General features: G+C 47.4%; 1 protein-coding gene across 2 annotated transcripts in view; it reads right to left on the bottom strand.

The window, feature by feature from the left end:
- LIN9 (lin-9 DREAM MuvB core complex component) overlaps nucleotides 1–26,158 on the bottom strand; it is a 1,337,113-nt gene that overhangs the window by 571,122 nt on the left and 739,833 nt on the right. For both annotated transcript variants that reach the window (XM_069608684.1, XM_069608685.1), the window contains one exon: nucleotides 8,160–8,293. In XM_069608684.1, coding sequence (XP_069464785.1) covers nucleotides 8,160–8,293 — 134 coding nt within the window. The remainder of the gene's footprint in view (nucleotides 1–8,159; nucleotides 8,294–26,158) is intronic.

Here is a 26,158-nt window from a genome sequence, read left to right as displayed (position 1 = left end):
GACACCCAGATACTCCTCACCTTATCCGGCAACTATAATTCGGACGCCATTTGGATCAATGAAGTCTTCTCCATCCTTCAGGCATGGATGGCCACACAAGGCCTCTGCCTGAATGACGACAAGACTGAACTGCTCCTTGTCGGCTCACCCAACACCATTCGGAAACTTAGTCCCAGCTACACTAGCTTTACCATTGACGGCAACACCATCCCTATCGCCAAGAGTGTAAAAACCCTTGGTTTTTACCTCGACACGAATACTAATCTAGCCAAACAAATTAATATGACTGCCTCAGCCACGGCCTACACGGGCAAACTAATCAGGGCCTGTAGACCGCTGATTTCCCCTAACAACTGCCTCACCTTAGCCAGAGCACTTATACAATCTAAACTAGATTACTGCAATAGTCTCTATGTAGGTGGCAACAAAACGGTAATTGATAAATTGCAAGTTCTACAAAATAATGCACTCCGTACCGCCCTGAATATTCCCAGAAGAGAACATATTTCGGCTACCAGAATTGCATGCAAATGGCTCTCCATCCAACAGAAAATAGATCTAAAAACTATCTGCCTCACCTATAAAGCACTCAACGGCCTTGCCCCTCCCTATCTCACTAACAAATTTACACTAAGACAGAACACTAGAACCACTAGATCCTCTAATACACTACAACTGACTGTGCCCAAATTCTCCCTCAAAAGAGCTGGTGGTTCCAGCTTCCCAGCTCTGGCTTCACAACTTTGGAATACCATTCCACTGGATATCAAATCTACACCCACCTTCCAGCCTTTCAGAACTAAGGTCATCACCTGGTTACTCAACAATTAACCTACCATGATTGAATGCATACCCTCTGCAAGAATGTATTTTGCACTATGTCAGAATATTATTGTCTATGCACTAATTGCTATCTTGTCAAGTATACCTTTGCTTCATCACTGTACAATTGTGCCCTACCTTGCCTGTAACTCGAAGCTTAAGCGCCCATATACCCTTGGGTCAGGTGCGCTATACAAATTAATAAACAAACAAACAAGCAGATACAACCATCAGAAATGCTTTTACGGTAAGTAATGCATTGTCTTCTGATGTTTGTTAATCTGCTTAGAATCACATGCTGTGCATAGACTAGCGAGCAGTACCCGGAGTTGGCGGTGGGTTATGAGAAGGAGCAGTAGAGAAAAGATGTCTTAATACTGCCTGTCCCACCTGGGAGTCAGATCTAGAGTGTGCATCTAGACAGTAGTGTTTTGTAAAGGTGTGCACAGAACTCCACGTAGCCGCTTTGCAGATGGACTCAAGGGGAACATTTGCAATGAATGCTATGGACGCCCCCGTGCCTCGAGTAGAGTGTGCTCTTGGCTTAAAGGGCAGTTCTCTCTTAGCAACAGTATAGCAGAGAGTGATGCATTGAACAATCCATCTAGAAATAGTGGACTTTGAAACTGCATCCCCTTCTCTTCCTGCTGCCACCGAGACGAAGAACTGATTAGTCTTCCTCAGTGGTCTGGTTCTTTCCATGTAGAACATGACCGCTCTGCGCACATCTAGTGTGTGCAGAGTTTTTTCTCCCAAGCTGGAAGGGTTTTGAAAGAACGTTGGCTGTTCTATAGACTGGTTTACGTGGAATTTCGAGATGAATTTCGGAGCAAACCTTGGGTGCGTGCGTAGAACCACCTTATCTCTGTGAACTGTAACGAAGGGGTCTAGAACAGAAAGAGCCTGTAGTTCACTTACTCTCCTGGTGGAGGTGATGGCTATTAAAAAAGCAGTCTTAAGAGTGAGGTCTTTAAGAGATGCTTTGTGCATGGGTTCGAATGGTGAGCCCATGAGTCTGGTAAGTACCACGTTAAGGTCCCATCCGGGAGCTGGGTCAGCTATCGGGGGGTGTATTCCCTTTACTCCCTCCATGAAGACCTCTATAACAGGGATCTTCCACCACGACACCTTGAGTTGGGAAGTGGTGTATGCAGAAAGTGCCGCTAGGTGGACTTTAATGGAATTGAACACTAGACCTGAATCCAATAAGTGGGTCAGGTATAGAACAATATGTGTGGGAGAGCAGTCAATCGGGTTGATGCTTTTCCCTCTGCACCAGATGACAAATCTCTTCCACTTGCTAGAATAGCAGTGGCGAGTGTTAGGTTTTCTGGCTTCCCTGAGGATGTCCATGCATCTCTGCGGGAGCTGTAGATGTCCGAATACTATGATCTCAGGAGCCAAGTTGCTAAGTTCATGTTCTGGGGGCATGGATGCAGAGTCCTGCCCTTGTCTTGTGACAGCATGTTGTACGGGCAGGGGAGTTTCACTGGGGAAGATAGAGACATCTCCATTAAGTGTACGAACCATGGCTGTCGGGCCCACATTGGGGCCACCAGTATCATGGTCACTTGTTCCTGGTGCATCTTGTGCACCACCTTGTTGAGAAGGGGAGTCGGGGGGGGGGGGAGCGTAAACAAATTTCCCTGACCATTGCATCGACAGACCGTTCGGCTTGGATTGGTTCTGGGGGTACCTGGAGGCGCAATTTAGGCATTGTGAGTTCTCCAGGGTTGCGAATAGGTCTATTTCTGGGAATCCCCATTGTGTGAAGACGTCGAAGACGATGTCTTCGTGCAGTCGCCATTCGTACTCTTCGGGCAGGGGGAAATCTCTGCTGAGTTTGTCTGCCAGCAGATTGAGTTCCCCTGGTACATGTTGTGACAGTAGGAACATGTTTTGTTTGAGAGCCCACTTCCATATATTTTGGGCCAGTTTGGACAGTCCTGGAGAGTGGGTGCCCCCCTGCTTGTTGATGTAGTACATGGCTGTGGTGCTGTCTGTAAGGACCAACGCAGTCTTGCCTTGTAGGTGTTCCTGGAAGGCTTTTAGCGCCTTGAATACAGCTAGTAGCTCCAGTAGATTTATGTGTTTGGATGCTAAGTTCGGAGTCCACACTCCGTGAGCAGTCTGATGGGATAGGTGAGCCCCCCATCCTGTGAGGGATGCGTCTGTGGTTAGAGTGGCTTCCGCCGCGGGTGTGGCAAAGGGTTTCCCACTTTCCAGGTTTTCCTTTGTCCACCACCGTAGCAAGAGGACCAAGACCTGCGAGACCACCACTAGATCGTCCCATAGTCCGCTGGCCTGACACCACTGGCTGTTGAGCCACTCTTGCATAGGGCGCATGCGCAGGCGTGCGTGAGGTACCAAATAAATACACGACGCCATCATGCCTAGCAATCGCATTGCTTTGCGTACCGTCACCTCTCGACCGGTCACATATTGAGGGATCTGAAACAGCATGTTTTGGACCCTCTCGTTGGAGGGGGAAGACGAGGCCGTCCTTTGTTTGAATTAGAGCCCCTAAGAATTGTTTGATTTGGCTGGGGTCTAGGCTGGACTTCTTTTCGTTGATGGAGAAGCCCAACTGGAACAAAAGGTCTACAGTCTTTTGGGTATTGGAGAAGCATGTTTCGTAAGAATCCCCTGTTATGAGCCAGTCGAGGTAAGGGTAAACTGGGATGGACAACCTGCGCAGGTGGGCCGCTGCCACTGCCAGTACCTTTGTGAATACCCTTGGTGCTGATGCTATGTCGAAGGGTAGCACTCTGAACTGGTAGTGTTTGCCCTCTATCATGAACCTGAGGTATCTTCTGGGCGCTGGCAACATTAAAATATGAAAGTATGCATCTTTCATGTCCAATGTTGTCATGTAATCTCCCTGTGATAGCAGTGGGATCACTTCCTGTAAGGTCACCATACGAAACTTCTGGGGTTTGATAAACTTGTTCGCTGGGCGCAGATCTAATACAGGGCGCATGGTTAGATCCTTTTTGGGTACAATGAAGTACACTGAATAAATACCTTCCGTTACCTGAGATAGAGGAACGACCTCTATGGCTCCTTTTTCCAGCAGTAGTTGTACTTCTTGGAGAAGGATGGCAAGGTGTTCCGGTGTCATGCGTCGTCCCCTCGGGGGTCTGTATGTTGGGGAACTGTTGAATTCGATGCAGTATCCGTGGGCTATGGTGGAAAGTACCCCGCGGTCTGATGTTATTCCCTCCCATGCTGGAAGAAAGGATGTTATCCGGCCCCCGACCGGTGTTGCATGGGAGGGGACGCGAATCTTCGCGTCACTTGGTGTTGTTGGGGGCTTGGGAGCCTCTGGGGGTGGACCCCCGACCTCTCCCTTTGCTCCGGCGCTGGCCTTTTTGACTGTACTGCCCACTATTGGTCTGGTAATTGGTGGCAGGGTACCGTTGCTGCTGATTCTGCTGTTGGCGTTGGCCACGAAAAAAGCGTTTGTTGCCATAGCCGCGTCTGGTAGTGGGCTTAGAGATCTGGTCAAGAGTTTTGATAGTATCAAACTCTTTTTTAGCCATCTCCAGAGCCTCATCCACCGCTTTCCCGAAGAGGTTAGAGTCTTCAACAGGTTTATTAAATACGCCTGTGTCTCCGGTTTGAACCCTGAGTTGCGCAGCCATACATGGCGTTTTAGGAGTATTCCCTGAACCAGGGAACGTCCCGCTGTCTCTGCAGCATCCAGAGAGTTCTTTACAATACTCTGGTTGACCTGGGTTCCTTCGCCAATAGTTGATAGCAGGCGTGTACGTAGTGGTTCCCGCGCTTCTTCGGCGTCTTTGCGCAGTTTGGCCCACCGCGCGTCCGCGTAACTAGCTAGCAAAGAATTGTTGTTCGCAATTCTTGCCGAAAAGGCAGCCGAGGATGTGACTCTCTTTGCAAGGGCATATAACCTCTTGCCCTCCTTGTCAGGTGGTGCCTCGCTGGTGGACAGCGGCACCCCTGCCCTCTTCCTTGTATTAGTTACTACAAGGGAATCCGGAATGGAATGTCCCCTGATGTACAGCGGGTCTGAGGGTGAAGGAGTGAAAAGTTTTTCAATTCTTGGATTAACTCCTCTGATTAGTGCGGGTGTGGATAGCGAAGGGATGATTCTTCTCTTCACTGAAGCGAGGAGGGGAATGGTCTGGCTGACTGGGGGTTTCTCCTTAATTACTCTTTCCACAAAGTCTATTTCAGGAGAGATCTCCCCAGTGTCCAGTTCGAAATGTGCTGCTGCTCTGCGCAACAGGGCATTGAATGTGGGCTGATCGTCAATGGGAGACGTGTTTCTAACAGGTGAATTGTCAGGAGGATTTAGGTTCAGGACATCAGTGTCCGAATATACTGATGGGGATTGCCAGGGATGAGAAGGTCCTTCTTCTGGATTTTCTCCGAAGCCTTCTCCTACCATGTCTGGGCTGTCTTCCAGACCTTCCTCCTGGTTCTGTCCCTCTTCATCGTCCACAAAATCATCCTCCTCCTCCAAGTATTGTTCCTCACCAGTGAGGTCATACACATTATGGAAGTCTGAGGCTGCGTCCTGCTGGGGATTGACTAGTCTCGGATATTTGGCCCTGGGGTCCTCCTGAGGCCCTTCTCTTGTTCTCGTGGGAGGGTTCTGGGTCTTCATAAACCTCTCCATTCACTCCATGCAGAGATGGAGCCTTTCCATGGTTTCATGGGGTACCCCTGAGCGGTCTAGCGGGGAAAATTAGTGTCATGTAGCTGAAAACGGCTCGACCTCTCCCATAACATCGAGGAAAGTGTCCCGTCGCCTTCCGAAAAGCCTTCCGGTGTGCTGGGGGTCCCTTTGACTGAAGGGGGTAGTCCCTGTCTTTCTTCGGGCTTTTTCGGCGTGTCTTTCAACCTCTGCGTAGCGCTCGACGTATCTTTCGGCGTACGCTTCTGGGCGTCGGCTACAACGATCCTCGACAAGCTCTCTGCGACTCGTCTGTCAGCGGAGGGCTGTGGTTTCGACGTTACGGGTGTCGATCGTTCTACAGTGGCGTGCGCTCTCTGTTGGTGCGCGCCGGCCGATGGTTTGGGGGCGGCGCCCTTATTTGCCGAAAGCCCAGTCGCTGGTCGCGGCTGCGAGAGGGGCTTCGAACCTGAACGGTCCGAGGAGGCCGCCGTTGGAACCTGCGTCTCCTTGGGCGCTGATGCTTTTTTCGTCTTCGACGAAGAAGAGCCATGGGTTGTGTGCTTATGTGTGGTATCGTGTGCATCAGTGTTGCCGGGGTGTTAATCCCCATAAGCAGGACGTGAGCCGAGCCCGTCGGGGCCGGGGACAGGCGACGAAGAGCGCGAGCGCTCTTTAGAGGGGTGTAAGACTTCCGTAGCGGAGGTCGTGTTGTCACGTTCCTCGTCACTGTCGGTGGTAGCAGCGGCAGGTGAAGAATCGGCCTTCGACATAGCGTAGGCCGCCCACCTCTTGACCCTACGGTCTTTTAGAGTCTTTGGCTTAAGAAGCCGACAAGCCGTGCAACCCTCCTCTTTGTGATCGAGGGGCAAGCAGCGGTTACACCGTGAATGCTTGTCCTGCCAAGTAAACTTGCCCTTGCAAAGTGGGCAAAACCTAAAGGGTGTCCTCTCCATAGCCGAGGCAATAAATCGTGATAACGACCCCAAGGGAAAGGAAGGGGAAAAGGAAAGGCATTCTTAGAAAAGAACCAGAGATGTCACACGACCCCACTCTCCCTACTGTATTTGGCCTGCGAGGCCAGGCCACGTGTTCGGCAACGCCGAAGGATCTCCTCCTCTCGTCCCCTCCGTCGAAGATCTTGCTCGGCGGAGACAGCTTCACAACTGCATCGAGGGAGGGATCGATATGTGATATATTAAATATGAAAACGACCAAAGGTCGAGGAGATGGAAACTGCAATGTCTCTCGAGGAGCTCCGCGTAAAGGATTTAGCAAAATTATGGCTAAGGCCAGGGGACTCCGCAAAATGCTTCCGACCAGTATGGTGGAAAAAAACAATCTGAGGATCCTAGACGCGGGAGGGATCTTGGGTACAGTGGACGTCACACTAGGGATAGTATTACTGGCACGCCCTGTGTCGACGCCCATTTTCGAGTTTCGAAAAACAAACTAATACTCTGCAGCTTCCACTAGATGTCGGCCTATGCACAGCATGTGATCCAAGCAGATTCCACAAGCCTCAGAAATATATATATATATATATATATATATATATATATATGGTTGCCATACATGTCGCCTGGAAACGTTTGCTGATATATATGCATGTTAGTCCTTTGTAGACTTCTCTGGTCCAACAAGCAATGAGCAGCACTCTCCACAAGGTAAAGATCACAGTCCAGATTTGTTTATTTAAAAACCATTATTTCTTTAATTACCTCCAAAATGAGGAAAAATCATGGCATCCACAAGATTACAATATCATAATCCTCCCAAAAAGTGTCAATTCAATTTGCCCAGGCATTAACACGTTTCGTGGCTGCTTGCTTTTGCAACATATTTAAAAGCATATATAGGGACAGGGGGAGCTGGGTTTGCGGGGGTTGTCCCGTCTCTCCCATTGAAGAGGAAAAAAAAGGTTGTGGGATTGCGGAGGTGTCCCCTGCATGTTCCATGTAATAATGTCTCAGCAAAACAATTGCAATTTTCTGCATGGTGTCATTTTTGCGGGGACATAATCACATGGAACCAAAAAAAGGATAGTGAATGGAGATAAAAATGCACAGCCAAAAACAAAATACAATCAAGAGAAGGAAGAGTAATAAAGCAATATTTCACTACTATGCTGAAAACCAAAAACATAGGTGAGCATTCTACAGTGGCAGTGGAGTGTAGATCACCAAACATGCAAGCAAGCCTTAAACATCTTACATAACTCCACTTAAAGAAGGTAACTTACCTGAGACTACAGGCAGTAGGGTATGCCAACCATGGTAGATGGGGAAAAGCACTAAGGCAATATTTGCTAAATCACTGAAGTTTCAACTTCATAGGATCAATTGAGATTTGCTAAAGGTTTACTTTTACAAGATGTCTAGCTTCAACTGGAATTTCTGTAGCTACAGGATGTTTCAAGTATAAAATAAAACTTGATCCTGGAATTAGTCAAGTTCTCCCATTCCACATCAATCACCCTTCCTCCTGAGAATATGGTTATACCAGTAATGCATCTTAATTAGTCCTATGTGAGGGAAATTAAAAGAATGGAAAAATAGCTGAAAGAGGTGTCTGCAACTTTGATAAATCTACTTCAAAAAGGATTATAAACTTGCTTTATTTCATTTTAGTATCACCCTCATATAGTGTAGATAAATAAATCATTTTATAGAATATTTAGGTTCACGATACTTACAAGCACTTCATAATCAGGCACTGTGTGTGTTCCAAGTCCCGACCGGTCGAACGTTACTCTATATGTGGAATTTAAGGTGTCGACAGCGTCTATCTGCCCGGTAAATAGGCCATCATGGAGACCACGTAACCGAGCTGGAAAAAAAGGGTAAGGAGTAAGCAAATACACTGGTGTAGACTATTGGCTGTGAACATGCCTTCCAGTGGCAGTACAATTTAGAAGCAGGACAGAATTCAATACAAACAGAACTGTATAAAAACATTACACACAAGGTCAAGCTGCCAGCGATGTGAGACTTTCCCACTGCACACTAAAGGAGGAGGAAAACAAATTTGCTAACCTTTAAAAAGGTTCTCACTGATGGATATGGTCTGATGGATATGGTGCCCTACAGAACTTCACCTCTGAAACATGAACCAATACAGATTGCTCCAGCAATTATTCTGAGCCACTAGCTGTCATCCAGTCACTAGATCATTGGTGGCCTTTCAGCCAGAAGGAACAAGTTACTTACCTGTAACTCCTATCCTCCAACATTGGCATCTTCATGGACTCACATGCTCATGAATATTTTCAGTCAGGGTGGGACTCCGCTGTAATATTAAAGCAGTTTTGCTTTAAAGCTTAAAACTGCTGGTCACATATATAGCACGTTGCTGTCCCGTTGGGTCATACTGCCCCAGCCAATGCCATCAGTCCTCCTTAGCTCCACCCCGGTGGCCATCTTCAGATTTGGATGTGCATGTAATGTGGCAGTAAGAACCAAGAAGAGCCATTTAGGGGTAGGAAGGAGAACAGGCATTACAGTTAAGTAACTTGTTCCTTCATCATTGGATCTTTCATGGATTCACATGCTCATGAAGACGATTATTCAGCAACCAATGGGAGGAGGTGTAGCTCTACTGAAGCAATTGAACTCACCTCTGAACACTCACCTCATGCAAGTAAATTGCAACGCACTGCCTGACCGACACAGGACTCCTCCCTGGAATCCCTATCAATGCAGTAGAATCTCGTGAAGGTGTGGAAAGACCTCCAGGTAGCAGCCCTGCAGATGTCGAACAGGGGAACACCAGATAGGAATGCGGAGGTAGAAGCTACGGTTCTGGTGGATTCTGCCCTTGGTCTTCCTGGCAGAGGTCTCCTTGTAAGTTGGTGATAATGCGAGACATCCAGAGAGCCACCTGGAAATGGAAAACTTAGCCAGGGTGTTACCTTTTCCCACAGGTACGAACAAAACCATCAGTGGTGATGTCTTTCAGAACAACTTTGTGCGTGCGATATAAAACTTTAAAGCAAGTGCGACATCTAGCGAGTAAGGCCCTCTCCAACAGAGAAATAGGAGCACCAAAGAAAACTAGCAGAAGCAAGGTTTTGTTCAGGTGGCAGGCTGCGGGAACCTTTGGCATAAAGGGAGGATTAGTGTGGAGCACTACCGTGGATTGGTGAAAAACCAGGTACAGCGGTTTATAGGAGATGGTTTGCAGCTGTCCTATGCACCTGGCCACCAAGAAGGCGGTGCTCCATGATAAAAGCTTCAACGGAGCACCATGAAGAGGTTCAAAGGGAGCGCCCATTAACTTATAACATTGAGTTTCCATGTTGGCCCTGGAGATTTAACCGGAGTAAATGTCCGGAAGAGTCCCTTAAGGAATCCATTAACAAGCCTGTGGGACCATAGCAAAGGCTGGCCAGAAGTGCGGTTATAGCGAGAAATGGCTGTTAAATGTACCTTAATGGACGCATGTGCCAGTCCCGCTTTTGCTAGGGACAGGAAATATGGCAAGTCCTTTGATCAGAAAAGGTTTGAGCTTTTGCAATTGACACCATATGGTAAAACATTTCCAATGTAGACAACGCCCTAGCAATAATGTTTTTGCATTCTAGAGGCAAAACTAAGTGTCTGAATTCTTGGGCTGCACGAGCCAAGCCTTCAACGTTAGGGATGCTGAATCATGATGCAGTACTGAGCCTCAGTCTCTGGAGATGAGGTTCGATAGAGGGGCTAGCTCAATGCAAGGAGCCACCAATAGATGAAGTAGGTCGGAGTACCAAATATAGCGTGGTCATGGTGGGGCTATTGAGCTCATCTTGCTCCGTTTGTGTGCATAGCACTCAGCGCTCCAGAAAAGATTTGGAAGTGGGAGTATTTTACTCCCTATTTTTTAAAGTTGGAAGTAACATGATTTTGTTGGGAGTAAAAATGTAAGTTCAATTCCCAAAGGGAGTATTTAGATAAATGAGTAAAAGAACTGGTTACTTACCAACTGGTAACATTCTTTCGACTGGATGTTCCTCCCACATATTCCTAATCTATGATATTTGTATCACACCAGCTTTGCTTCTTCGGAAAAAAAGAATTCTTGGCAGAGGGCGCTGTACACGAGGTTGTGGCGTTTGTCCCTCGACGGTCTCTAGCATGTCGCCATCACCAGCAGTATAAGTAGCTTGTGCCGTTGGCTTCAGTTCTGTTTTTTCGTATAATCATCAGTCGTACCCCAGACTGTAAGCTCGTTGTGAAATGCAAAGTGTAAATTAAGTAAATTGTACAGTGGGGTAAGATGGGAGGGGCAAGGAGGGATACGTGGGAGTAACATCCAGTCGAAAGAACGTTACCAGTTGGTAAGTAACTTTTTCCTCGAATGGATTGTTTTCTCCCACATATTCCTCATCTATGATAGACTCCCATAGCAGTGATAATTTAAGAGGTGGGAGTACTATTTAGTTCTTATCATGGATAGAATGAAGTACAGCTTTTGCAAAAAAAAAACCCTCATGGGAAGGAAGAAGAGGCGTCTAAGCAGTAATGCTTACCAAAAGTATGTATTGATGCCCAAGTTGCAGCTGAACAGATAACTACAGGGACTCCCTTCTGAAGAGCCGCGGAAGTGGCCATACCACTCGTGGAATGGGCACAAAGCCCTTCCGGCGGGTCTTTCCCGGCTAACCTGTAACAGTCCACAATAGCCAAACTAATCCAGCGGGGTATAGTTTGTTTAGTCCGCTAATCCCAGTTTACACACGTTGGTGAGCCCTTTCAAAAATTGGATAATCAATGGAATCTTAAAATAGGAAACCTCTTCAGAGGAGCGCTTAAAGATGGAAAGCCCGGCTAGGAATCCTTTTATTGTTCCAATCTGGAGCCCCAGATTGGCCAGATGCAACAGGAAAAAAACCACCATAGGAGTGCCACATTGAAAAGGATCCACATTATTGTCTTTGCACCAGTTACTGAACTTATTCCAACGACACCAATACAAAGACTTGGTTGCTGCCCTTCTAGCCGAAAGCAAGATCTCCAATACGTAATCTGGGAGGTCCCAATCCTTCTATCTCAGCCTCTCAGAAACCATGCGTGAAGGCGGAGTGTCTTGACCTCTGGATGGAGAACCCGACTTTCTCTTGCGAGAGAAGATCCTCTCTTTATGGAAGACGTATTGAGGGCAGATAGACATGTCCAAGAGGTCCAGGTACCACGTCCTCCTGGCCCAATCCAGAGCAATTAGGATCATGGTTTTCCTGAACTTTCTCAACCTCCCGATTACGTGAGGAATGACAAGGACTACAGGAAACGCGTCCAGGAGTGGAAATTCCCAGTCCACCACGAACGCGTCTCCTAGAGCTCCTCGGAGGAAATCCCCTTCCGCAATACTGTTCGCACTTCCAATTGACCTCGGACACGAACAGATCCACTTGAGACGTTCCCCAAAGGGTGAAGATCTCTTGAAGGGCTTCCTGGGCTAGTTCCCACTAGTGGGAGACTACTGCCTGCTCAGAGCGTCCGCCCCGCCCCGAATACTGATCGAGAGATTCCTTCTTGTATTGTCCAGAACCAGAGCTGCATTGTCTCTCTGCACAGGGCTAGTGACCCTACGCCTCCTCTCTTGTTGAGGTAGTACATGGCCACTGTGTTAGTCATTATCAGGACATTCTTTCCCCTTACAGATGGCAGGAAGGCCTTCAGCGCTAGTCTAATTGCCCTCAGCTCCAAACGGTTGATGTGTAGTTTGGACTCCGATCCAGACCAACGACCGCTGATTGTCAGTTTGTTGGTGTGGGCTCCCCACCCAGTGAGTGAGGCGTCCGTCACTGATCTCTGGCCATTGTTGCCAAAAGTTTCTCCTTTGAGGATATTGTCGTTGCAAGTCCACCATAGAAGGTCCTGAGCAACTGTGCTTGGAACCTGCAGAAGCTCCAACATTTCCTGATAATTGGGACCACTGAGTTCTGTTGGGTGTCCTGACCCACGTTTAAGCTATCATGCTGCAACATTTGGTGCTGTGGGCTTAGAAAATTCAAGATGGCGGAAAACCCACATGTGCGCTGAAATCCAGGAAAGCTGCGCAGTTTGTGCGCACACTAAAATGGTTGCCTCACTTGCCACCCACCAGTGCGAGAATGAAAGGCTGGGTTGCCATGAGGGAAATGGGTTGCCAAAGGAAAAACAGTAGCGCCGGTTAGCTTCAAAGCGCTTTAAAACCACCATTGGACTACCCGCACAGTAGTCTGAAACCATTGGGAATGGCAATGCTGATTGCCAAATGCAACCTAGAATTGTTGGGAATTCATTTTCTTAAATCCCAAAAATGGGTGCAGTACCAGTACTCACCACTATCCAAAAGCCGGCAGTTTAAAACCACCCTGTGTTTCTCTGAAGGCAAGCCAAAGTGCCTATTTCAAACATTGCAATATGTGCAAAATATTTACTGAACACCAGCAGACATTTGGCAGAATGGAGTTTTGTGTGCCTACAAAATCTGGGAAATGAAGATCATAAGACAAGGTTTATAACAAGACTGGCTGAGCTGTGGATTGCAGCAGTTTAAGTTGCACTGGATTTAAAGACACTAAAATCGAAAATGTTTAAATTGACTGAGTGACCTACTTTTGAGTGTCACATAGGTTGAAATTGTTTAAATGTCATAGTTTTGCACTTAGAATCAGCATTCTAGCTGCATGTGTAAAATTGCAAGTTAATTTAAAAAGCAACAAATAACATGACAGTAGCTGAAAGTCTGGCTTAAGGAACTTGATTCTGCCTGGCAACTACCCCCATCAGGAGGGAAACTTGAGTCACCACTGTGTTCCCAGGCCAACCTTCCTTTTGCTGCCCACACTAAGGATATGCCATCTATCTGATAATTGAATTAGCTGTGCTCTGCAGGAGAGTGAACAAAGCCCTCTTCACTCAGGCAAAGGTTTTTATTACCGCAGTCGTAAATTGTAGCTTCCTCTTGGCAGGAGCTGGGAGGAGCACTGCCTGTGAGAGCAAGCTGGCTTGGCAGAAACTGGAAAGACTGGTTTCTATACCATGTGACCTGGGAAACCACACCCCTTTGGAGCCAGAACATAACTTTAAAAAGATGAATAACTCATAGAGCGGACATGTGAAAATTTTATAAATGATACCATAATTCTTGTGATTTTTCTGCCCACATTTTAAGAGGTTTTTCGACCCGGTGGCATGTTCAGGGGGGTTTTAGCGGAAAAGTGGATATTACTCTAAATGTATGCATGTTAAAAATCTGAAACTTCATCAGTTAATGTCCCTACTCCCTGCACACATGTATGTAAAGTTGGGTCAATGTCAGAAATTGCAAAATCAGTTAAAAAGTGAAATATGTGCCATTTCTGAATGCAAGCTCCCAGGAAGAGCAGAGTTTGAACAGGGTATACCTCCTGTAATGCATGATGGGTGCATATGATTTTAAAACAATATGTACCTCTGCAAATATGTATTTGTTTCAAATCTAGATTTGTGTGTAAGTTGACAGGAGGAGTGGACTTTCTGCAGGCTGTAAAATGACATCACTCTGACTCACAGTTCATTCTCCAATCAAATGATAAATGGAAGTTTGACCAATTAGAAGCTGAGAGAGAGGTAGGGTCAGTGATGCTAGAACACACCCACATTCTAAACACATAAAAGCAGACAGACAGGACAGATAGGGACTTTCCAAATCCATCTGCAGCGGGACGCTCTGCCGGAAAAATCCATACTTACCTCCATCAACCTCCAGAAAGCCAAACCAGAGACTTCAATCTATCCAGAACTAAGAGAACCAGAGAGAAAGCAGTGCTGTACCCAGAGAGACCCAGACCAGCAGAGAGAGCTGACCCAGATCACTGTGAAGTGCAGAGGCCAGACCAGACCAGAGTCCAGTCTAAAACCCTGACCAGATCCATGGTGAGGCACATTTAATTCAAGAATATAGTGTGAGTACCCAGCAGAACTGTGTAGAACCAATCTCTATCTATTTAACCTAAGTAGAACTGCCTCCTAACTGTCACCTGTCATTTGTAAAGCTGTCACCTGTCATTTCTAGTTGCAAGCTGCACTTGTCATTTTGAGCTTTTGAAATTTGCAAACCCAAAAACGACCTTTATTAAATCGCTCATATCTCCGCGACCGTTTGGGCTAGAGACTTGCAGTAACTTTCCTCTGATAGCTTAGAATCGTAGCTTTGAATCGCACCAAGAACCGCATTCCTACCCCTTATAGTTTTACCGCAATCGCGGAACACGCATCCGCGAATTTTACCGCGATTTGCAATTTCTTCACATGTAAAAACTGCTGCTGTTTGCCTTCCATTTGCCAGAAATTCGTTTTAACCTGCTAACTATCCCTGCATCATTGCTAGTGTGAGCCTGGACTAATATTAACTAGATACCACTCACCCTGAACCTCTGTAAGGGAATTAAAAGCGTTTAGCATATTTTTTTAATTCATTGCCAGCACATATCAAAGCAATTTGGGCCTGTGTTTTCAAAACTCCTATCTGTTTTCTGTAAGCTTGCTGGGTTGAACTGATTACATTGATTGCATTTTTGAGAACTGCGTGCTTTCCTCCCATTCCCTTGCATTGCATAAAGAGGGGGGGGAGGGAATTGCCAGAGAAAAGTGATTACATTGTTTTGTTGAAATCATATTGAGTATTTCTATACTGCATTTCATTCATTCAACCTTGCATCCATTTGAACTCTATAAAGCATTTTGTACCACTTTCTTCTTTTGTTCCTATTTACCAGTGTGCTACCTTATCCATTTCATGTCAACTCATTAGTGATTATAAGAAGTGTGCTAGTGCCAGATTCTCCGTTGTTGATCTTTATCATATCAGATTAAGTGTGCTATTCAATTATTAATTTATTATAAAGTATCATATATATATCTATTGTTTAAGTTATCAAATAAACCTTTTAAACTTGCAAAACAGAACTACTTCTTGGCTCAGTGGGGTCAGAGGGATTCCAAGAGGGGTGATATATAGGGGTAGTCATCCAGAACGCATGAACTGGACCTAAAGATATATCAATAAGGGTTTTCATTCAGTATTATAGACTAGGCACTGACTTAGCGGTAGTGTTGAATTGAATCCCCTTACAAATTGGGGGCTCGAGCCGAGACGTTGGGTTAGATTTACCACTTGTGCAGCTTAATACAGTGTGCTAACTGACGGGATACATACATCCGGTCGGATCACCACGCTGCATTACGCTGTGAAGCATTCCTCAAAAGGGACACTCCAAGAAAAGTTCTGTTCTGCAAAAATAAAATACAAACTTCTGTAAGTCAGGACAGAGACCAATCTCTAGAATGACGACCTTAGTAGACATGAAAATAGCCAGAGAGCACCTCTTGCACAAGCTATTTGTGAGAGGTGAATGGACCGAACAGGGCCAGGATGCGTGGTTGCAGGCCATCACACAACAGGTCACTGAAACAGGGTCAGATATATAGAGATCAGGGTCCCTTACATGTGGCCCTGAGTGAACTATATATGGCTCCTAAAGCCAAAGATGAACACAATAAGATTGCCAGGGTAGCGGCGTATTTATATTTACATATGGGAGCCGTGCAGGACAAATGTGCTGAAGGCCAAGATCTGGCGAGTAGGCAACTGCTGGCATTACAGAAGGTCCAATCTGACCTGGTCTCTTCTGAGCAGAGGCTGCAGAGGAGCCAGGAGTCAGAAAATGACAGCAGACTGTACATCACTAAAATGAAGGAGGATATGGATGTGCTGCAAAAGGAAAAGTCAGAACAGGATACCAGATTTCTGGCCCTGCAGAAGGAGCACCAAGACAGTTTGGACTCCTTACTGCAGAGCCAGAAAAAGCTGGAGCAACAATTAGACTTTAACAGGGCATGCACGGAGCAGGTAGCCACCTTGCAAAGTCATCTAGATAGAGTGAAGGTAGAGAGCAACAAGCTGATCTTGAAAGACCTGGATACCCAGGCAGAGTTTGATGAGGAGCGCCAAAAAGCTGGTGCCCTTCAACGGCAAAGGGACGACCTGGCGGCACAAATGCAGGCTCTTAGTCAGGAAAGAGACGCCTTAGGCCAGGAAGTCTGCCATTTAAAAAGAAAATTGGAAGAAAATCACCTGGCCCACCAGGGGCTGGGTGACCTCCAAAAAGAAAACCAGAACTTGGTAGAGCACACCAGAAGGGTGGAGGATGCTCTAGCAAGAAAGGAGCAGGCCAATAGGGACACAGCTCAGGAGGTAACCCTCCTGCAGCAAAGACTGGCCCAGTTCTCCAGGACCAACCAGGAAACAGAGAGAGAATGAAGCTCTCTGCCAGCACAATGATAGGCTCCAGCAACAGGTAGCGATGCAGGAGAAACTGATAGAGTCGAGTAAGGCCTTAACAGAGGAACTGAAAGCACAACTGCAGGCTCTTGCATTGCAACAGGGAGCAGGGGCGGATAGAGATGAGGTCCGCTGGGAAAGAGAGACTCCTGACCATAACCGCAGGAGCCCTAACACCAGGGGCCTTCATCTCCCCCAGTCCCTGGACTCTACCACCCCCATGTCCCCTGGCGCACATGAGCACAGGGCCGCAGGGATGGCAGATTACTATCCAGCTAAGAGTATGGGGCTCATAGGCCAGTACCACTCAGGAATGGAGGGGTGGGCATCCGGGTATGGGCACCCAAGTACAATACAGTTCAGTGGGGAACCCCAGGAGAGTAGGCCCATTAAGGGCATCCTGAAAACCTCTGCCCAGTTAGGTCAGTGGAGGGGGTACCCATCAAATCCTGGCAGCAAGGAGGAATCTGAAGACTCCTCTGAACTGCGCAGGACACAGGAGACCAGGTCCCCACATTCTGCCAGCCATTCCCAGGCTCGCAGAATCCGGGAAAACCTGGAAGAACAGACGGGAACCTCTGGGAGCAGTGCCTCTGAGTCCGAGGAAGAATGGACAAGGGTTACCCGAACCAAAAAGGCCAATAAGGCAAAAAGGGCCTTGCTTAAGGACCCCTTAAAGCAGATTAAGGCGATCAGGAGCGTCATCACGCCTTACCATAAGAACGCTAAGTATTCTGTTTGGGAGCACTTAGAGTTGTTTGAACAAATGATGGAGACTTTCCATTTGAAGGACAGCCAAAGCTGCATTCAATATGTAAAGTGGACCTTCTCCCCGGAATACTCCAGTTTCTTTGCGGGGCTGGAGGACCAAAATCATTTAAGATGGTCCACCTATAAGGCGGCCATCCTGAAACATTTTTAAGTTCACAGAAATCCTCAAGAGGCTCGCAAGGCAGCCTACAATTTGCAATGTGGGGAGGATCAGGCCCCACAAGAATTTGTGCAGGAGTTAAAGCGTGCTTTTGCACAGACCACAAGAAGGGTGCGCACAGATAGTAGAGAGTTTATAAATACGTTTTTCCATGCCTTGCCCAAATATATCATGACCCAGCTCGTGAGGGATTTTCTTGAGAAAAGATCTTTAGACTGGGTCATTGAACAGGCTACCCGGATCTATGAGGTGCAGAAGCCCATAGAAAATAAAAGCAATGCCCAGAAAAACCCCAAAGCCAACAGCACCCCTGCTGCTGCCAAGGTGGCAGAGGTAAAGGTCACCCCCGTTTTAGATTTGGAGATGGGGGGGCCTAAAAACCTGCCTGCACCTAATAATGCTAGGCCCAGGAGGTCCTCGGGTCAGTCACAGACAGGGAGCCAGGGAGGCAGCCCCACAAATGGGGTCCCTCGCTCTCCTGATTATGTAAGTCCCCGTTACAAGGGAAATCGACCCATCCTGGGTTATGTGTGGACTCCTCCAGCCCAAGGGGGGGGATCCAGACAAGCACCTAACCCAGGGAACTTCCCTCCAAACTTCCCACAGGAGGGCAGAAATTTACCAAACCCTGGGCAGAACTTTTTCCCCAGATATCCACCCGACTTTCAGCCCCAAAACCATCCATCCTTCTTTCCCCAATTCCCTGAGCCCAGACCACTGAATCCGGGAGAGGGGAGGCCAAGGGTGGAGGGGTACCCAAATCTTCCCAACCCGGGGTATTACCAGAGGAGGGACAGCTACCCTTCCCGGGATCAGCCCAGGGGAGAAAACAGGGCCCCGTATCAGCCTGAGCGGGTTTCCCAGTTAGAGCGCCAGGTTCAAAACATGGCGCGGGATCTGGGTCACATACTGAGGGCTCAGCAGAACCCTCAGATGGGCGTGCCGGCGCAGAACGCACCCAACTCTGGACCTGGTGCTCCAGAACAATGACGGGGGCAGCACCCCGATAACTCACCGGTTCCCAGGGAGGAGGCACAAAGGGAAGGGGGGTGTAAAGCCTTGGAGGAAGCTTCCTTCCTCACTTGTAAACAGCCCCTGGAAACCCAGGAACCGGAAACGAAATCTCTTGCCCCTGAAAGTCTGCCTCCTAAGGAGCAGAGGGGGGGTAGGAGAAACAAAAGACCCAAACAGACTCAGTTTGAGGAGGAGGTACAGATCTTCCAATTTGAGGGAGAGGGATCCTCAGAGGATCCTGGGAAAAGGATCTTCTCCTTCAGAGAGGGGGGAACTCCTCCCAAAGAAAAATGGGTCCCTAGGGATGCAAATCCAGACTGGGGAGATGTGGAGACTGAGCTACCGCCGCCCACCATCTCATCCCAGAACCAACAGCAAGAAAATCCCCTGGTTCAAACCCATCCTGGGGACTGCCTCCAAAAAGCGGGGGGCAGCCCAGAACCGGAACCAGGGGAACCCACAATGGCTCTGATCTCCAGTTGCCAACTTTTTCTTTCAGATTCCCAAGGCTCTCCACAGAATTCTGCCCAAATCTCTTCTCTTTCAATGTCCAAAACCAGAAAATTAGCCCACCAGTTGTCCAAAAATGTACATTATCTGTGCCCCCTTGAGGAGAAGGAGGGAAGATACTATGCCCCGGTACAAGTACAGGGGCAGGGTACAATCTCGGCACTGGTGGACACTGGATCTCAAGCTACCCTTCTGTCCAGAAGGGCCTTTGATGAACTGAATGCAGGAAGGGGAGAGGATTACCAAATTCCTCTCACCTCTCTTCCGGGACAACTACAGAACTTTGACGGGAAGGAAATTCCCGTTGAGGGGACTGCAGACTTGGACATTAAAATTGGGCGACATAAGTTGAAACACCCGGTCATAGTTGTGACCCCAGAGGGCACCCCTTGTTTACTAGGGAATGACCTCCTGAGAAGGTTGTCACCCCTAATAGATTGTGTAAACAAGGTCCTCTGGACCCAGACTAGCCGACCAATAAAATTAAAACAGAGTGTTAACCATGTTAGTTTAAACGGCACCTGCCACATGGTTGAACAAAAATCTGACCAAGTAGAATTTCACTTCCAGAACAACCAGATTCCAGACGTGACAGTAATAGCGGTAGGACAACAGACTGGTGATGGGGGGTCCTCTCTATTTCTGAAAATCAACCTTCCTTCCAATTTAAGGTGGTATTCCACGCTGGAAGGAAACACTCTGAGATTCTATACTAATCCACAATCAGAAACTCACACTCCTATAGTCCAGAAAGATGTGAAATCAGCTCAGAGCCTGGCTGATATTCAGCAAATTGAAGAGCAGTTGTTCATCCCTGTTCAGTTAAATGATGGGAAGGACTCTGTTCTCGCTCGAGTGTGTGTGAACAACGGTAAGAGCTTCATCAGCGAAGCCATGTTTCGCCAACTCCCAAAAGATCCAGCCATTCCCACCTTCAAACTGATAGACAAATGGGAAATGGACCTGGAAGCACCTAATTCCAAACATCTCCTGCCAAGCAGGTGTATGCTCAAAATCTCCATTGGCAACAAGAGCATAGTCCACAATTGTTGGGTCGTGCGAGACGTCCCTGCCGCCTTTTACTTAGGCAGTGACATTCTCAATCGCTTTGCCATTAGTTTGGACCTAATAAACTTCAAAGCTTGGTCCCGATTAGCGGATAATCCCATGGGCTTTGATGATCCAGAAAAAGCATTTAGGTCAGCTCAATTGCTACCTTATGCAGTTGAAATTCAGGTAAAAGAGGAAGTCACCATCCCAGAAAGGACTCGACAATTCTCCCTGGAAGTGAAAGTTAAAAGGGGACAAGATTTGCAAAACCCTGATGCTTACATACATCTAAATGCTTCTCTCCAACAGCAAGGGTTGGGGGTAAACCCAACACCATTAGTCAACATAGAACATGACACCATTCTAATAGAGGTGGATAACAGCGACTTAAAGAGTATTACTCTAGCCGCAGGCACCATTATTGGAATGGCGGTTGATGACCGACATTTCTCCATTGATCTTGTAAATGAACTGTTAGGACCAATCCCCAAGGACTGTTTTGACAGTGACAGTGAGGACAATATAACACCAGACAGGATTTTTACCCGGCAGGGGGGGAACTTCCTGGTGTACACTTCCTGCCCTTATGGTAAGGAAGATGTGACCTGTGACTTCAGGAGGGATGAGGTGATTTTCCAAGTCCATGAGGGCTGCCTTTCCCACCTGAAACCTCCGGTCCAAATCAGCACTCTGACCAGGGACTTCTCCACCCAGCTGGAGGAGGCCGCGGAGATAGCCAAACCAGAAGTCTTTCCAGGCTTCAGGCAGATGGTGGAAGAGAGAGTCAACCTAGCTGATGCCTGTGTGACTCTGGAACAAAAGCAAAAGTTGAAACAAGTTTTCTTGGATTTCCAAGATCTCTTTGCGGTAGACTCATATGACTGTGGTCGCACTGACATCCACACAACAACAATCCCCACGGACCCTGGCATGACTCCTGTGTTTGTGAAGCAATATCGCTTGCCTCTCGCATCAATGGAGTCCCTTACGGAAATAATTAAGAACCTTGAGTCCCGGGGAATAATCCGTCCAGTCCACAGCACCTTCAATAATCCGGTGCTGGGAATATTGAAGCCAAACGGCCAGTGGAGACTCTGTGCCAACCTCAGGGAGCTCAACAAACGGGTCCATACTTCCCGATGGCCTCTGCCCTACATTGACCAAGGGCTGGCCCAGATCCAGGGGTCACAGGTATTCACTGCAATAGACCTGACCAATGGGTACTGGACCGTGCCTGTCAGTAGGGAGGACCAATACAAACTGGCTTTTACCTTTGGGGGCCAGCAGTACACATGGACCCGGACTCCCTTCGGATACCTTAACTCCGGTAATGAGTTCAATATTTTCCTACATAAGGCCATGCCCGACCTGGGTGCGAGGGGTAACCTGGCTTATGTAGATGATGTCCTCATTAAAAGTTCATCTGTGGGGGAACATATAGCGGAGATCCGTTATGTTCTGACACAGTTGAGGGCCGCCGGAGCAAAACTTTCCTTTCAGAAAGCACAGTGGTGTAGAACCCGTGTTAATTTCTTGGGCCATGAGATTACTCCTCAGGGTCTCTGTCCCCAGGAAAAGAAAGTGGAAGCACTTCAGAAACTGAAAGACCCCACAACTCTGCGGGAACTAAGGAGCCTCCTTGGACTGACTAATTACAGCAGAAAGTTCATTGAGGGCTACGCAGAGATCACCAGACCCCTGATTCATCTCCTGAAGGGGGGGGTCAAGTGGGAATGGGGTCCAGAACAAGCCGAAGCAGTAAAACAACTCAAAAGAAGCCTCTCACAAGCGCCCTGCCTAGCTTACCCTGTCAGAAACAAGGAGTTCTTCCTGGAGACGGGGTTCTCTAATACGTGCTTGACGGCAGTATTATATCAAAAGCATGACAAGGTCAATAAAGTAATCTCCTATGCGAGCAAAACTTTATCCTCTGTGGAGGAAAAATTCAACGATTGTGAGAAGGCACTCCTGGCAACGGTGTGGGCATTGAAGAATTACCGCCCGTTTATCCAGGGGGAACACATCATAGTGGAGACTCCACACCAGCCTCTGCAATATCTCCAAAGTGACAGAATCCGGGCCGGAAATGTGAGTAATTCCCGAATTACTTCCTGGATTCTGTCAATGCAAGGCTTTCCTGTGGAGGTCCGATATGGCCAAAACAAGAAGAGTCCCCTCGCGCAAGGTCTGGCTGACTTGCATGATTGTGCCAGAGAAAACTGTCTCGAGGACGAAAGTCTAAAAATAAAGGACAACATGGAGGCATACCTTAATTCCCCACACAAAGTCTTTGAAGAGGACAAGTGTGAGGGAATGCCCACTGTCTATGTGGATGGATGCTCTTACCATGTTGACAACGACGGGGAGAAAGAACTGGTGGCCGGCGTAGGGAATGCATGGGTGAATGAGTCCCCAGAACCCTCCGCTGGATACAAAATTGGTCCCCGAAGTAGTCAGGTGGCAGAATTGATGGCTGTGCATCAGGCCATCCTCACTGCTATCCAGCACCAACTCCACGAACTGGTCATAATCACAGATTCGGATTATGTACGGAACGGGTTCGTGGAGCACCTGGTTAATTGGAAAACCAGAGGCATGTTATGTGCTAACAACAAACCCTTGAAACATGGGAAGTTGATCCAAAACATTGATGATCTGGTCACATCGAATGGGATGACCATCTACTGGAAAAAGATCAAGGGTCATTCCAAAGTAGAGGGACCAGACAAAACTGGAAATGACTTAGCTGATCAGCTGGCCAAAACCGGGGCCATCCAAGGGGATCTAATTGAGATTGAGTCCCTGTTGGGGGAAATCCAGGTCACTGCTATCACTAGGTCCCAGACAAATGCTCACAACGACCTTTCAATTGCACAATGGAGTAAGGAGACCCCTGATGCTGATTTGATTACCGCTCAGAAGGGGGATCCAATTATTGGTAAGTTTTACCAGCACCTTGAGGACCCTGAGAACTTTCCCCTGACGGATACCGATTACATTGGGAAAGAGGACCTAAGAGTGTTGATGAAATGTCCAAAAATGTTCCGAATCCAAGACGGTTTGCTGGTAAGGAAATCCAAAGCTGGCCACGATCAGTGGGTGGTTCCTACCTCATTCCGAAGCCTGATGTTAAGTCACGCCCATGATGCGGCCACCGCCGGTCATAGGGGGTTTCACACAACATTGGAAATCTTAAGAGAGGTTGCATACTGGCCACACATGGGCCAGGACCTCAACCAATATTTGAAGGGTTGTCTTGTGTGTGCACAATTTCAGCCGACATCCCTCACACACCGGGCGCCTTTACAAAAGAGGGGAATGACACTGCCATGGTCAGATTTACAAATCGACTTTGTAGGCCCTGTGATTCGCTCGGCTAGGGGGAATAAGTACATGTTGACTGTGACATGCTTGTTTACCAAGTGGGTGGAATGTCTCCCAGCCCCAAATTGCAAGGCAGAAACTGCAGCTGCCTTGATGATTAACCACATCTTTTCCCGTTTTGGTCTACCTCAAAGGATTGAGTCAGACAGAGGTAGCCACTTCACCAGTGAAGTAATGACAAAGATGTGGGAGATACTGGGGGTCAAGAGAAAGCTGCATATTGCTTATAGACCAGCTTCTTCTGGGGCAGTAGAGAGATATAACCGGACAATTGTGAGCATATTAAAGAAGTTTGTGGCAGATTCTGGGCCAAGTTGGGATATCCGATTACCTCTGGTCCTAATGGCCATCAGATCTACCCCTTCATCTGCAACCAAAATGTCACCATTTGAGTTGATGACTGGGCGCAAGATGGTGCTTCCTCAGCATTTGCTCTACAGGACCCAAGAGCAGACACTAATAAATGCCTCCACTACTCATGAGTATGTGGAGAATTTAAGGAAACACCTTCAACATGCTTTTGCTTACGCTCAGCGGAATCTAGAAAGATCAGCTGATAGCATGAAGACCCATTATGACCTGAAAACTTCCAGGAAGGAATATCAGGTGGGAGACCGGGTCCATCTATACAACTTCCAAAGGAACCAGGCCAAGCAGCGCAAATTTTTGCCTACATGGAAGGGACCATTCGAGATCATAGACAAAATCTCCCCTGTGGCCTACAAAATCCACATCCCCAAAGGTCCTTTGGCAGAGGGGGAAGACAAGTGGGTCCACATAAACCAGTTGAAATGTTGCCATCCCAGGCACACTCTGCAACAACTGGAGGAATCCTCTGGAATCCTAGCGGGTACTGTCTCAGACTAATTCAGTTCCAATCATAAAACATACCACATCTAGTCTCTAAAATATTGTGATTTGCATGAAACTGTCTCTTAGTTATATTGTTTTTATTTTTTTTCAAAATAAGAATGTAATGTTTCGTGATGATGAAATGCATATGCTGTCCCACCATCTCAACAGTGGTCTATGAGTAGGTATTGCCGCTCTTCCTTTGTCGTCCTAGGAGAAAGAAGACCTTGAGACTGGCCAAGGAGGATGATCCGGAGACCGGGAACGAAGATCCAATGGGCCCAGTGGACCGCCCAATACTCCCATCAGGACTGGCGAGGAGAACCGATCGATCAGTACCGGATGGAGAAGAAGATGCTGAACTGTGCCATCTACAGAAGAGGAAGAAGATTATGCGGACAGACCGGTGCGTGGGTCAAAACCCATGGGCACGCGACTCCCCATCGACTCAAATTCAAAGTGCAGTCGCGTGGGGGGGCTTGTTGGGTGTCCTGACCCACGTTTAAGCTATCATGCTGCAACATTTGGTGCTGTGGGCTTAGAAAATTCAAGATGGCGGAAAACCCACATGTGCGCTGAAATCCAGGAAAGCTGCGCAGTTTGTGCGCACACTAAAATGGTTGCCTCACTTGCCACCCACCAGTGCGAGAATGAAAGGCTGGGTTGCTATGAGGGAAATGGGTTGCCAAAGGAAAAACAGTAGCGCCGGTTAGCTTCAAAGCGCTTTAAAACCACCATTGGACTACCCGCACAGTAGTCTGAAACCATTGGGAATGGCAATGCTGATTGCCAAATGCAACCTAGAATTGTTGGGAATTCATTTTCTTAAATCCCAAAAATGGGTGCAGTACCAGTACTCACCACTATCCAAAAGCCGGCAGTTTAAAACCACCCTGTGTTTCTCTGAAGGCAAGCCAAAGTGCCTATTTCAAACATTGCAATATGTGCAAAATATTTACTGAACACCAGCAGACATTTGGCAGAATGGAGTTTTGTGTGCCTACAAAATCTGGGAAATGAAGATCATAAGACAAGGTTTATAACAAGACTGGCTGAGCTGTGGATTGCAGCAGTTTAAGTTGCACTGGATTTAAAGACACTAAAATCGAAAATGTTTAAATTGACTGAGTGACCTACTTTTGAGTGTCACATAGGTTGAAATTGTTTAAATGTCATAGTTTTGCACTTAGAATCAGCATTCTAGCTGCATGTGTAAAATTGCAAGTTAATTTAAAAAGCAACAAATAACATGACAGTAGCTGAAAGTCTGGCTTAAGGAACTTGATTCTGCCTGGCAACTACCCCCATCAGGAGGGAAACTTGAGTCACCACTGTGTTCCCAGGCCAACCTTCCTTTTGCTGCCCACACTAAGGATATGCCATCTATCTGATAATTGAATTAGCTGTGCTCTGCAGGAGAGTGAACAAAGCCCTCTTCACTCAGGCAAAGGTTTTTATTACCGCAGTCGTAAATTGTAGCTTCCTCTTGGCAGGAGCTGGGAGGAGCACTGCCTGTGAGAGCAAGCTGGCTTGGCAGAAACTGGAAAGACTGGTTTCTATACCATGTGACCTGGGAAACCACACCCCTTTGGAGCCAGAACATAACTTTAAAAAGATGAATAACTCATAGAGCGGACATGTGAAAATTTTATAAATGATACCAT

Source organism: Ambystoma mexicanum, chromosome 4q (genome assembly GCF_040938575.1).
Source record: "Ambystoma mexicanum isolate Mex_15411 chromosome 4q, UKY_AmexF1_1, whole genome shotgun sequence".
Taxonomy (NCBI): domain Eukaryota; kingdom Metazoa; phylum Chordata; class Amphibia; order Caudata; family Ambystomatidae; genus Ambystoma; species Ambystoma mexicanum.
This window is presented reverse-complemented; position numbering and strand designations above follow the sequence as displayed.